The sequence below is a fragment of the Oryctolagus cuniculus genome, chromosome 10, assembly GCF_964237555.1.
Source record: "Oryctolagus cuniculus chromosome 10, mOryCun1.1, whole genome shotgun sequence".
Lineage (NCBI taxonomy): Eukaryota > Metazoa > Chordata > Mammalia > Lagomorpha > Leporidae > Oryctolagus > Oryctolagus cuniculus.
In genome coordinates, this window is record NC_091441.1 from 112,114,555 (window position 1) to 112,128,804 (window position 14,250).

A 14,250-nucleotide genomic window follows, 5' to 3' on the forward strand; every position below is an offset into this window, starting at 1 on the left:
GTGAGTGGGACTGGTCTTACAAGTTTTTTTCTCAGCTAGAAACTGTTGATGTTTAAGAATGCTGTTGATTTTTATGTGTTGATTTTATATTCTGCTAAATTCTCTTATGAGTTCTAGTAGTCTCTTAGTGAGTCTTTTGGTTCCGCCTATATAAATAATCATGCCATCTGCAAACAGAGATAATTTGTCTTCCTTCTTTCCAATTTGTATCCCTTTGATTTATGTTTATTGCCTAAGGGCTCTGAATAATAGTGATGAGAGTGAGCATCCTTGTCTGGTTCTATATCTTAGTGTAAATACTTCCAGCTTTGCCCATTCTATATGATGCTGCCTGTGTTTGTCATGTTTATTGTGTTGAGGTATGTTTCTTCTGTACCCATTTTTTTTTCATCAGGAGATGACATTTTATCAAATGCCTTTTATTCATTTATTGAGATAATCATATGGTCTTTATCTTTCATTTTGTTGATGTTCCATATCACAATGATTGATTTGCATATGTTGAACCATATATGGGATAAATCCCACTTGGTCAGGGCCAGTGCTGTGGTTGTAGCAGGTAAAGCCTCCACCTACAGTGGCCGCCATCCCATATGGGCACTGGTTCGAGTTCTGGCTGCTCCATTTCCAATCCAGCTCTCTGCTATGGCCTGGGAAATCAGTAGAAGGTGGCCCAAGTTGTTGGGGCCCCTTCACCTGCGTGGGAGACCCAGAAGAAGCTCCTGGCTCCTGGCTTCGGATCAGCACAGCTCTGGCCATTGTGGCCAGTTGGGGAGTGAACTAATGGATGAAACACCTCTCTCTCTCTCTCTCTCTCTCTCTGTCTGTCTCTCTCTCACTCTTTCTCTCTGATTCAATCTCAGCCTTGAGTATTGGTCCATTCAGGCTTTCTGTGTCTGAACGCCTGAATTTTGATAAATTATATAGGTCAAGAAAAGAATCCATTTATTCAAGATTTTCCAAATTTTAATGTATATTTGTTTGCAGTGATTCCCAATTGTTTTTTTCTGTGGTATCAGTTGTAACATCTTTTTCTTCTCTGATTTAATTAATTTGGATCTTCTCCCCTATTTATAATTAGTTTGGCCAATGGCTGATCAATTTTATTTCTTCAAAAGACTTAGCGCTTCATTTCATTGATTTTATTTACAGATTTATTTATTTATTTGAAAGTTACAGAGAGACAGAGGCAGAGAGAGAGAGAGAGAGAGAGAGAGAGAGAGAGGTGTCTTCCATCTGCCAGTTCACTCGTCAGATGGCCATAGCATCTGGGGCTGTGCCAATCTGAAGCGAAGAGCCAGGAGCTTCTTCCAGGTCTCCCACATGGGTGCAGGGGCCCATGGAGTTGGGCCATCTTCCACTGCTTTCCAGGCCATAGAAAAGAGCTGGATTGGAAGTGGAGCAGCCAGGACTCGAACTGTTGCCCATATGGGATGCCAGCACTGCAGACAGTGGCTTTACCCACTATGCCACAGTGCCGGCCTCACGTTGACAACAGATGCTGGAGAGGATGTGGGGAAAAAGGGACACTAACCCACTGTTGGTGGGAATGCAAACTGGTTAAGCCACTGTGGAAGTCAGTCTGGAGATTCCTCAGAAACCTGAATATAACCTACCATTCAACCCAGCCATCCCACTCCTTGGAATTTACCCAAAGGAAGTGAAATTGGCAAACAAACAAGCTGTCTGCACATTAATGTTTATTGCAGCTCAATTCACAATAGCTAAAACCTGGAACCAACCCAAATGCCCATCAACAGTAGACTGGATAAAGAAATTATGGGATATGTACTCTATAGAATACTATACAGCTGTCAACAACAATGAAATCCGGTCATTTGCAACAAAATGGTGGAATCTGAAAAACATTATGTTGAGTTAATTAAGCCAGTCCCAAAGGGAAAAATACCATATGTTCTCCCTGATCAGCGAAAACTAACTGAGTACCACAGGGGAATCCTGTTGAAGTGAAATGGACACTATGAGAAACAGTGACTTGATCAGCCATTGTCCTGACTATTGATGTACAATGTAATACTTTATCCATTTTAGTATTTTTTTTTGTTCTGGTACTATTGGTTGAACTCTGTAATTAACACACAATTATTCTTAGGTGTTTAAATTTTAACTGAAAAGTGATCCCTGTTAAAGGTAATAGTGGGAATAAGAGAGGGAGGAGATGTACAGTTTGGGACATGCTCAATCAGACTTGCCTCAAATGGTGGAGTTAGAAATGTGCCAGGGGATTCCAATACAATCCCATCAAGGTGGCATGTACCAATGCCATCTCACTAGTCCAAGTGATCAATTTAAGGTCACAACTGATCACACTGATAGGGCTAAGAGCCAAAGGGATCACACAAACAAGACTAGTGTCTGCTAATACTAGCTGATAGAATAAAAAAGGGAGAGAACGATCCAACATGGGAAGCGGGATACACAGCAGACTCATAGAATGGCAGATGTCCTACACAGCACTCTGGCCTCAGATTCAGCCCTTAAGGCATTTGGATCTGGCTGAAGAGCCCATGAGAGTATTTTAGGCACGGAAAGCCAAGACACTCTGGAAAAAAAAAAAAGAAGACCTAAATGAAAGATCTCTGTGAGTGAGATGCCAGTGGAAAGAATGGGGCCATCAAAGAAGGAGGTACCTTTCTCTGAAGGGAGGAGAGAACTTCCACTTTGACTATGACCCTGTCTGAGTAAGATCGAAGTCGGTGAACTCAAAAGGCTTCCATAGCCTTGGCAACTCATGACTAGAGCCTAGGGAGATTTCTGACACCATAAACAAGAGTGTCAAATTGTTAAGTCAACAACAGGAGTCACTGTGTACTTACTTCTCATGTGGGATCTGTCCTTAATGTGTTGTCCAATGTGAAGTAATGCTATAACTAGTACTGAAACAGTATTTTACACATTGTGTTTCTGTGTGTGCAAACTGTTGAAATCTTTACTTAATATATACTAAATTGATCTTCTGTATATAAAGATAATTGAAAATGAATCTTGATGTGAATGGAATGGGAGAGGGAGCAGGATATGGGAGGGGTGTGAGTGGGAGGGAAGTTAAGGGGGGGGAGGAAGCCATTGTAATCCATAAACTGTAGTTTGGAAATTTATATTTACTAAATAAAAGTTAAAAAAAAAAGAAAGTGAATTGCGTGTCACTCTTTTTTTTTTTTTTTTTTTTTGACAGGTAGAGTGGACAGTGAGAGAGAGAGACAGAGAGAAAGATCTTTGTTTGCCGTTGGTTCACCCTCCTATGGCCGCTGTGGCCGGTGCACTGCGCTGATCTGAAGGCAGGAGCCAGGTGCTTTTCCTGGTTTCCAATGGGGTGCAGGGCCCAAGCACTTGGGCCATCCTCCACTGCCTTCCTGGGTCACAGCAGAGGGCTGGCCTGGAAGAGGGGCAACCAGGACAGAATTTGGCGCCCTGACTGGGACTAGAACCCGGTGTGCCGGCACCACAGGCGGTGGATTAGCCTATTGAGCTGTGGCGCCGGCCGCGTGTCACTCTTACAGTAGTGCGGTGTCTATTATTGTTTTGTGTGTTTACCTTGTCTCTCGTACTGCAGACACTCAGATGCTACCATGTCTGTGTGGTTTCCTTTCACTTCTCTGGATAATTCATACTTTTCTGTAGGATACATCTAGTGCTGCTGAGCTGCTTCAGCTTCTTTTGTTTGGGGTGCTCTGCTGTGACTTTAGACACGTGCATGTGAAAGGACTCTTGTACTGATTCACCTTGTCTATCCATGGAGCAAAGTGTGAGTCCCTCTGGAGGTCTCTCCCCCATCCAGCACCACGGGGTCATTCAAGACCTCCCTTCTTGTTGTCTCTATCTTCCCTTTTCAGAAGTGAGTGGCCCGGCACTCACCAGCTGCCTTCTACTGCCCTTTCTATTCAACCCTAGAGGAAGTTTTAGAATTTTGAGCCATTCTTTTGCAAGAAACATATACCTTATAAAGGAGAACAGTGTAATGTTCAGCCCCACAGTTTCATTGTTCTAGAGCCTTCTGATTTCTAGTCAGGACATCATCTATCAGATTTTGTTAGCTCATTGCCTTTTTGAGGTTACAAACATTAGAGTTAATTGTTTGTAATTCTGTAGGTTCTGACAAATACATGTAATCAGGTGCAGGGCGACTTCACCTGCTGTGGCACTGCACAGGCCCCTAGTCTGATATATTACATGTGGTAAAGGGCACATAAGGCTTAGTTATGTTGCTGAGTTAATCAATAGGCTTCTCCTCTTTGCTGACAAGAACTCATTGTATGGAAGAACAGTATTGGCTTATCCTTGCCTCTGCTGGTATAGCTTAATTGCTTCCAACTCATGCTGATTATGATGGAAGCAGCTGTAAACATTTACATACAGGGATTATAGTTTAGAAATGAGTTGGTTGAAACCTATAGGTTGATTGTTGGGTCACAGGTTAGGATAATAAACTCTATTCCTGTACCATAGAGATTGTATCATGTTGCCTTCCTACCACCATCAGTGAGAATTCCTGTGCTCTGCAGGTCCACTAGCATGGTTGTGTTTGGTGGTGCCTCATTGTCGTTTGAGTTTCATTTCCTGATGAATTGTGATGTGAAGCACTTTTTTCTCTGCCACTTGCCATCGGGATTTCTTTTTATATGAAGTGTTTGTCCATGTCTTTCACACATTTCTCAATTTAATTGTGTCCTTCATTCTACCTTCTATCATCTGGATAGGTGTATGTTATTCTATCAAGTTAATTGTTAGACATTATTTTATTTTGTAATATTACAAATCTTGTGCATTTTGATTACTTTAATTTTCAAAGTGTATGCAACATTTTTTCCAGCAAATTACCAGCTCCTCTTACTCAAATTTAACATGTATTTGGATTACAATCCTAATGGCAAACTATCAAATCAAAGAAGGCAGAGTGATATGAGGGTACTTCAAAAAGTTTCTGGAGAAGTGGAATTAAAAGATGTTTATTTTCATGTCAAAATTTTTTGAAATTCATGTTGTATATAAACTTTTTGACCACCCCTCATATGAATATATTTGGACATTTTGAACCAAGTTATGCTTACCTTTCAATGGAGTTTTTAAAAAGTTTTATTTATTTATTTGAAAGGCAGAGTTACAGAGAGCCAGAGAAAGAGAGAGTCTTCCATACATTGGTTCACTCCCCAAATGGCCACAGAGCCTGGATCTGAGCTGTTCTGAAGCCAAGAATCAGGAGCCTCTTCCATTTCTCCCATGTGGCTTCAGGTTCCCAAGGACTTGAACCATCTTCTACTGCTTTCCCATGCCATAGCAGAGCTCTGGTTTGGAAGTGGAGCAGCCGGGATTTGAACCAACATTCATATGGGATGCCAGCACTGCACATGGTGGTTTGACACACTACGCAAAAGCATCGACCATTGAAGTCAATTTTAATGGAGTTTTTTTTAAGTATCTCTATATTACTAAGTGATAGAATATGTGTGATTTTGGTTTCATAACTGGATTGGTTTATTCAAACACTGAGTATTAGATGATGCTATTAACTAGGAAGAACTAACTACTGATATGATTTTAATAGATGTTTTTTCTTTTTGTAACTTAAAGATACTATGTGTCTCTAATGTTTATCTCATGAATTGTTTCTGGGGCAAGATTATTTTCCATGTATTGATTTATTACCTAAATTATGTGTTTTAGCCTCATCTTCAACATTTTATCTGGGAAGTTCCAAGCTGGAGCTGCCCAAGGCAATGCTGAATGTCTCTAATGGCAGCACAAAGTGGTCTTACATGAATCCACACTGCAAATATCTCTACTTCCTTGGGGAAACTGCAAGTAAGATTTACACCAGTAGGAAATAATTTTCAAAATATTTTTTGGTATAAATTTCCTAAAATTTAAAAATTGTTAAAAAACTATAATTTCGCCCTTTAAAAATCTTTTCACTTTATGTTCTGAGAAAAAAATTACTCCATTGGCTAAATCATAAGTGGAAACATCTTTATTGTGGTAAAATACACATAACATAAAAATGTCCCCTTTAACCTTATTTAGCTGTGGCACTAAGTGCATCCCACTGTTGTACAACCACAACCACCACCCATTTCCAGAATGTTTTCTTCTTCCTGTACTGAATTCTGTGTCCATTAAAAAAGAACTGCACTTTCCTCCCCTCCATCAGCCTCTGACCACCTTCTGAGAGGAGATTCTTAGAATACCTGTTCTTTTTGGCTGAATGATTTTACTTAGCATAATATATTCAAGGTTCATGACAGAATTTTGCTTCTTGTTTGAGAGCGAAATGATTTCATTATTTGTGCAGTTCATATTTTGTTTATACACTCATATGGTTGCTAGGTTTCTTCTATTTTTTGACTGTTGTAATAATGCTATTATGGGTTTTGGTGTGCAAATCATTGTGTGAGTTCATGAATTCAACACTTTTTGGCATATACATAGGGGTAGAATAGCTGGATCATATGGTAATTCATGGTAAAACCTGATTGCATGCATAGTTTGGCAATGTACAGATTGCTGTTGAATTACTGAAAGGGCTTTGAACCCTCATGAATCTGTAACTGTCTGGGTCACACGAGGCAGTGACAAATGGGATCTATCTCACACGTCCATCTTGAGGAGCCACTCACACATAAAGCATATTTGTGTCAGCTCATACCAGTACACTGTCCCATAATGCATTGTGTTCTTGCAGTACGGGCATCCAAGTAAATAAATCCAAGTAGGGCCGGTGCCGCGGCTCACTAGGCTAATCCTCTGTCTGCAGCGCCGGCACCCCAGGTTCTAGTCCCAGTCGGGGTGCCGGATTCTGTCCCGGTTGCTCCTCTTCCAGTCCAGCTCTCTGCTGTGGCCCAGGAGGGGAGTGGAGGATGGCCCAAGTATTTGGGCCCTGCACCCCATGGGAGACCAGGAGGAAGCACCTGGCTCCTGGCTTCGGATCGGCATAGCGGCCATTTGGGGGATGAACCAATGGAAGCAAGACCTTTCTCTCTGTCTCTCTCTCTCACTGTCTAACTCTGCCTGTCAAAAACAAAAACAACAACAAAAAAATAAATCCAAGGATAAGGCATAACTCCATATTATACTTTACTCAGACAGCATATTCTGGCTGCAGTAATAAAAATATAGAGACCAGTACAATAGCTCATTTAGAGAACCACCTTTCAGTGAACAATTAAACATCTATTTCTCTCCACCCTGATGGATTCCACAAAGGTAATTATACGTTTTTCAGTACAGAGGAATATAAAAGGACTGACTGTGGCATAACTATTGGCCACAATAAAATGCATACAGTAAAGAACTGGGTCATAATTCGACATGAATTTTGAGGCAGAGAAAATGCAGTCCAAAATGGACATGACCATGAAAAAGCTCAAGAGCACCAGAATGCTCTGTGTGGCCCTTTGCTCTGGGGAGGCTCTTGGAGAAAGGCTGGTGCCACATAGGTGCTGGGACTTCCTCCTGTGCCTGTATAGAAACATCACCATGTATCCACTTGAGAGGGCCATGAGCCCTATATGGAAGACTTCTCTCAAGATCAGCAATGTGGAAAATGTTTGAATTATGAAATAGTTCATGGGCCAAATAGAGCAGGATTTAGTGATGTATATTAGGCTGTGTGAGGTCCTATTGGGAGTGGCAATGACGGTGATTATGAAATGACTGCTAACAGACATATAGAAGACGCATAGGACAAGCAGGGAGCACAGGCTTTGATGTAAGTGTTTACGCTTGAAGTTTGCCAACCAGGAGCTATTGGGGCTGAGGGTGATGGCCTGGAGGACACTCAGCAGGCAGGTGGTGTACAGGGAGAGGGCCCGCAGCACCCGGTAGGAGAAGAAGACTGCTTTACATGTGACATCATCCCAGGAACCCTGAGATCCAAACATGTCCATAGCCTGGCTCACCACAATCATCAGCATCACTAAGTGGATGAGGGCCAAGAGACCAATTGTCATGTCAATGGGCTTGGGTCTGTGCTGGAGAAAGTAATTGAGGACGTGGAAGAGAAGAAGGAAGGCATTGGCTGAGACCCCAATGGAAATTTCAGTGTAATAAATGAATTTCATCTCATTGCTTTCATAAATTTCAGAATTTTTATTCATATTATAGGTAGAAGAAGTATACATTGTGTGTCTAAGGAGAAAAAGAAGAAGAATATTTCATCAAATTCATTAGCACATTCATCTGTTTCCTCCAACACTCTTGTCATCCTGAACATATGGAAATCAACACCATTCAACCTCTGTGACACTGAAGTTTACCTCACAGCCACAGCCCTGCCCCAGGACACCTCTGCTTTCTTATGGTTGGATCATGTGTGTCATCGCTGGGTTCCAAAGTCTATAAGCTGTACTCTTCATGAAATATTACCATAGGGCCATGTGTTTGGAGCGGCTGCTAAGGCAATACTTGGGATGCCTGCACCCCATATCACAGTGCCTAGGTTTGAGGTCTCTCTGTCTTCTTCCTTCCTAGAAATGTGCTCCCTAGGAGGGTTAAGTGATAGCTCACGTGGCTGGGTCACCTCCACCCATGTCAGAGATGCAGATTGAGCCCCTGATTCCTAGACATGCCCTGGGTTGCTCCAGGCCACTGTGGACTAGTGAATGTGGGGATACATGCTTTCTTCCCCACACACAGCACTCAGCTTCTCATATAAAACAATCAAATTTAAAAATGCCATATATCATATAAATATCCTTATTATAGCTTTACTTTTAGCTTTTTCAGGGGCACAAGCAATGTCTGATTTGATTTGATCTGATGCATCTTGATAAAGTGTCAGAAACGAAGTAGAGTTATACAACATTTGTTGAAATGGAATGAAAACAATTATGTAAAAATAATAACACATACATGTACACACACAGAGTCTCATAACTTAGAATTTCACAGAGCTAGTTTATATCAATGATATATTTTTGGTGTATTTATTGCCATAGCGTGTATTCCTATAAGGCATCCACGGAGAACATGTCCTTCAGAGTGAACTCTGGTGTCTGCCTGCTGGGATTTATGTCCCTGGGCTGCCTTCCCTATAAGTGTGGCCTTCAGCCATCTGTGAGGCTGAGATCTGCTCATGCCATCCGCCCAGTATTCTCAATCTTAGGTGTGACCTGGATCTTTGTGCTACCTCGTGTGAAAAAGATGAAGTGTACATACCAAACGTGGAAGTGGATCTGGGGTTGTTTATCTTAGAAACATTTCTTGTTATGCAGGTCCTCATAAATGTGATTTAGGGGGCTTCATGCAGTTCTTTACTGATTGATCAACTCTGCCTCTACCTAGAAGAGGAGAGAAAGTATAAGTATAGCAGAATATTTAAAAAATATTCGATGAAAGATCTCTGATGTAGTTTTAATCCTTTTCTCTGAACTCCCAAGATAGCAACATTTCTTACCTGGTTTCTATTATCTTGTCAAAGCACTGAGCAGAATCCAGTTATCAACTCTTAGGAGGATCTTCTCATTTTAGTCATGCACGTAGAAGGTGGGTATTAAATGGGACCACAACTGGAACATTTTCAGGGACATCCTATTTTAAGAGAGTCCATTAAAAACTAGAAATACAAATACAGCTGCCATAGCTGCAGCTTCTGGCACCTGGAGGTATATCCAAAAGACATGAAAATGTTATATCAAAGAGATAGCTGCATCCCCCCCCCCCCTTTTGTAGCACTGGTCACAATTTCCAACAGATGGAATCATTCATGATGTCTTTTCAGAAGAATGGATAAAGAAAGTGTCGTATATGCACACAATGAAATATTTTCAACAGAAAACAACAAATCCTGTCATTGTCAGCAAAACACTTGTACTGGAGGACATTGTGTTAAGTGAGATAAGCCTGGTACAGAAAGATGAACATCCCCATACGCAGAAGCTAAACAGCTCAATCTTGTGACAGAATGGTGATTGCTAGAGGCTGGGAGTAATGGAGGGAAAAGCGGGAATTTGGATACAGAATGAAGGAGAAAGTCCCTGGTGTCACATGGCAGACTGGGCTGACTGTAGCTCATAGTGCCCTGCTGCGTACATCCAGAGCTAATAGGGGGAGAAACTCCACATTTCAATCAGAACATGACGTCACTTGTGGGCAAACATCAGTCACCCTGATTGGATCCATCACATGTATTAGAAGTCATCTGTAGCCCATAAATAGGTACAATTATTGTTTATAAATATTTGCAATAAGTTGAAAAATATTTCAATTTAAATTTCAGAGAAGAAAAGAAAACATTAAACAAAGGTATGCATTTCCAAGGTTTAGGAGTCATATATGATCCCTAGCAAATTGCCCTAAATGAAATTCTTCTCTTCTGTGTCATTACAGATGGCATATGCCTACTATTGTACACTTATCCCTTATGAGTGAACTATAAATTGAATAAAAGAATAATTTTAAGTAGAAGTACATGTGGGGAGCAACTCGGACTAGACTAAGTTACTGGAATTAAGACTTATTCTATGCATCTGCTCTCCCACAATATGGCGCTGAGAAGGGAGAAACAGCTTCTACACAGCTGCCTCCAGTTCAACCAATAAACTGTAGGACCTGCTCCTGATTGGAGGAGAGCAGCGTACTCGGCGTGTGGGTAGCAGAGTTGGGATTGGCGGAAGAGGACTATAAAGGAGGAGAGAGACAACATGCACCAGGAACATCTAAGGGGAACATCTATCTGAAGGAACACCTGTGCAGCCCCCGAGAAAGCCGGCCGGCGGTGTGCCGCTCCCCTGCGGAAGTGGGGAAAGTGGCCAGGGGGAACCTCCCTTCCACGGAGGTGGAAGGGACAGTAGCCAACCCGGGAAGAACCAGCAGCAAACCCGGGGAGGGCCGAGGAGACAAAAGAACAGCGCAGGGTCCTGTGTCGTTCCTCCACGAAGAGGGGGAGCGACAAGTACATTAGCAGTTCATAATAATACTTTATAATAGTTGTGAAATTAGCTTTCTGTGAAATACAGCTTTTATTTAATTCAGTTTAAGTAGGGCTTTAAGACTTGCACACATAGTGAGCTAAAACTCACTGGGTAGCTCACTCAAAACATCTGGGAATCAAGGGTGTTTGACTCTAATTCCAGTTTGCTTAAGACAGAGCAGTGCCACCAATGTCAGTGTTTTAGAAGCAGGAGTGTACACACCCCAATAGTGCGAAATACTTTTTAGGAAATCAGAGCTATACTGGATCAATTTAAGAGCGCAGAAACCTTCCTTTGCCTATGGTGAAAATCCACACAAGGACCCGAGGATGTGAATCTCCTTCTCCAGGGTGTGGAGCAAGGACAGTGACACAGTTGATGGCATCACAAGTGACAACTGCTTTGTTCCATGCAGTGCCAGGACAGACATGGAAAACACTTCTCACCAACGGTGTCCACATAATGGACCACACACCCTGTAGCAGTGAAACATACGTTAAATACAGGTGGCACAGTTGTTAAATATCACACAGGGTATGGAGTCATGTCAGACCTGATGCGTCATTCTTGTGGATAGGAATCCTTCAAATAAAAAAAATGCCCCCATCCCATACTCTTAGCAAGTCCTCCCCAGCCGTGCCTCATCACACGCACAGGTGAACAGCACAGTGTGGTGTAGGAATTGAGGGCACAGGACAGGAGCTCTCTGCCATCAACAGGGTAATCTAGGAGACCTCCCCACACACGGCTCCTGGGATGTTGGTGTGGAGACAGAGCCTGGCTTGCTTAACAACCCACACATTGAAACTGCATTTTCCATACTGGAGAAGACAGGAGGCCCTGAGAGAGTCGTGACTTCAGTGACAAGTGACATAAATCACGGGAAGAACCATGTGGAGCTCCTGAGATACACTGGGGAACAAGTGGGAAAAGCAAAGTGACCAGTACCTGCCCAGCCTCATGTGCGTGAGCCGGCACACAACAGTCATCATTCCCACAGAGCTCAGCTCCACCATCGTGACACTGTGTTCTCGCTGTGGGACCTTCTATGTGTCACAGTGAAATTGGACGAGAGGGGACTGGGAGCTGAGATGTCATGCACCGTGTATGTGGGTTAGGGATTGGGAAACGGCACAAGCTGCTCACCTCACAGAGGAGTTCCAGCTGGGACACTCTGAGGCGCCCTGGGGGAAGTGGCTGTCACAGCCAGGAAGGCGACATCATCTCCACGCAGAGCTCGGTGCTGTGTGCAGAGAGGCTCTGCATACAGGAGCCAGGGATGTGAGGAAGAAGCACCTGGAGAATTTTGGGCAAATGAAAGGCAGCTCTTTTGAAATAACTGGAGGTGAGAATTAGCCATTGTTTTTGCAGCTGGGAGCCTTGTGTAGCACAGCTCAGCACTGACAGGTGCAGGGAGAATATTTACAGCGTCCATATTTTTCAGTCAATCTTGAGAGAAATCAGGAGAAGGGAAAGGGTTTGAAGGTAGAGAGACAGGACCCCGAAAGCTCAGCCCAGGCGCTGCCCGGTCCTTACCAGATCCCGAGCCCTGGGGCCACCCTGCTCCCTACAGCACCCAGGACAGAATGGGAGCCCCGAGGGCTCTGCCTGGAAAGCAGTGGCTCTCCTTCATCTGCACTCGCTCTGCATCTGAGTTTGTCTCGTCCATGGCTGAGAGTTGGGAGGGGGCACTGAGAAAGGAGACTGCAGAGAGCGACTGATGGACGCAGACCCCTCCCTCTGCAGCTCTATGATACTGCATTCCTCAGTGTTCAGAGCTGAGTGGTGGAAGCGTCCATCACCTTCCCCTGCTTTTACTATTTTCTGGAATTGTGATACATCGTCACTGTCCTCACACTGAGAGAGCGCAGGCTCAGGGTGTCATTCTCCACACAAGAATCCTGAAGTTACCACTGGAAAAATGTTCCTGACAAATACTGATGTATTTCTGCAAGGATGTGAGGTTAAACCCATTTCCTTCTCAGCATACACATGTTCTTTTTTAATCATCAAAAACTACAGCAAACACCTATTAGTAACAGTCCTGCTTGATATATGAGTTGAGAAAGGCACAATGGGTTATACTAAATGAAACAGTCATTGACACTTTCTTGTTTCCTGCTCACGAGTTGCTGCCTAAGTAACACTTCTGTTTAAACTCACAATACAACATAATATGTAGTTGAATTGTGGTACAGCACCCAAAAAGACCTCTTAGTAACAAAAATATACAGAAATCTAAAGCTAATTATTTTCTGTGAATTATCTAACTTTAGGTTCCTCGCTTTAAAGAACTGAATACAATGAGAAATAGGTTCCCCAGTGTGTCACTCAGGGACCCTCTGAGCTGAGCAGGCGGGTGGTGCTGATGGCCCCTCTGAAGCTCCTACACCCCTCACCATGGCCCATTCCCCATCAGTTGCTGTATGAAAGCACCACCACCCCTGGCTCCCACGTGTGGAGTAAAGAGCCACTCACCAGGCAGACGTGTGCAGGGGACTCTGTGCACCTGAGAGGAACCTGCAGTTTTAAGGGAAGGACGTCTGAGCTCATCTCTCTGCAGGCTGTCATTTTTGCATCTGCCCAGAGGTGACAGATCCCACTGGGGAGCTCAGAACATGGAGTCCCTAGTGGAACACGTCACTTGTGTCCTCACTGTCCTTTATTCCCTCCTGCACAATAGGAGTCTGGGGAGAGCTGAGCTCAGAACTTCTTCTGAGTCCCTGACACAGTACTGGGAGAGCAAAAAGGGGCCAACCCTTCAGAGGACATCAAGTTCTCTCTTTGTGATCCTGAGAGCAGCTTAGTGTCTGCCCACTGCATCAGTGTGTGATGGGCTTCTTCTCCCCCAGGGCCACCCTCACACAGAGCACCTTGATCCTGGCTGTTACTGGTCCTGTTAATTCTAGTATCTCATGTTCTATGCTCAAAGTTCAATTTCTGGTTCTAATTTTAAATGCATGTTTAATAAAAATAAAATAGAATAGAAGATTATTTTCATAAAAATGTAAATGCCATGGTAACCAAATGAAAGTACAAGAGCTAAAGACGTCACGGGTTCAATGTCTGAAATTTGGACATGGTGGCCTGCAGAGTTCAGGTCGCCAGAGCAGAAAGCTTCTAGGAACGCAGCTCCTCCTTCTCCCTTGTGTTCTCTCCTTGGGAGCAAGACCCCGGCAGAGTCCACCCTCAAGGGGGAGGGTGTTATGCACCCCCTCTGGTGGGGGCTCTGACTGCACTCATTATTTTGAATCCTTCTGTTTGACGTTTCCTTCTCCCTAACTTATTTGTGTGCAGTCTTTTTTTTTTCTTGTGACATCAGTGT

General features: G+C 43.3%; 1 protein-coding gene and 1 long non-coding RNA gene across 2 annotated transcripts in view; one reads left to right on the forward strand and one right to left on the reverse strand.

Annotated features, from left to right (window-relative positions):
* Nucleotides 1-14,250, forward strand: part of LOC103349176 (uncharacterized) — a 92,779-nt gene that overhangs the window by 35,487 nt on the left and 43,042 nt on the right. The window contains exon 6 of the long non-coding RNA XR_007921945.2: nt 5,683-5,820. This is a non-coding gene — a long non-coding RNA (uncharacterized lncRNA). The remainder of the gene's footprint in view (nt 1-5,682; nt 5,821-14,250) is intronic.
* On the reverse strand, nt 7,286-8,135 carry ORYCUNV1R1602 (vomeronasal 1 receptor oryCunV1R1602; the record flags this gene model as incomplete). The annotated part of the gene is given in 1 exon segment (NM_001167289.1): nt 7,286-8,135. A coding segment is annotated over 1 exon segment (850 nt), but the record flags the coding sequence as incomplete, so codon positions are not given.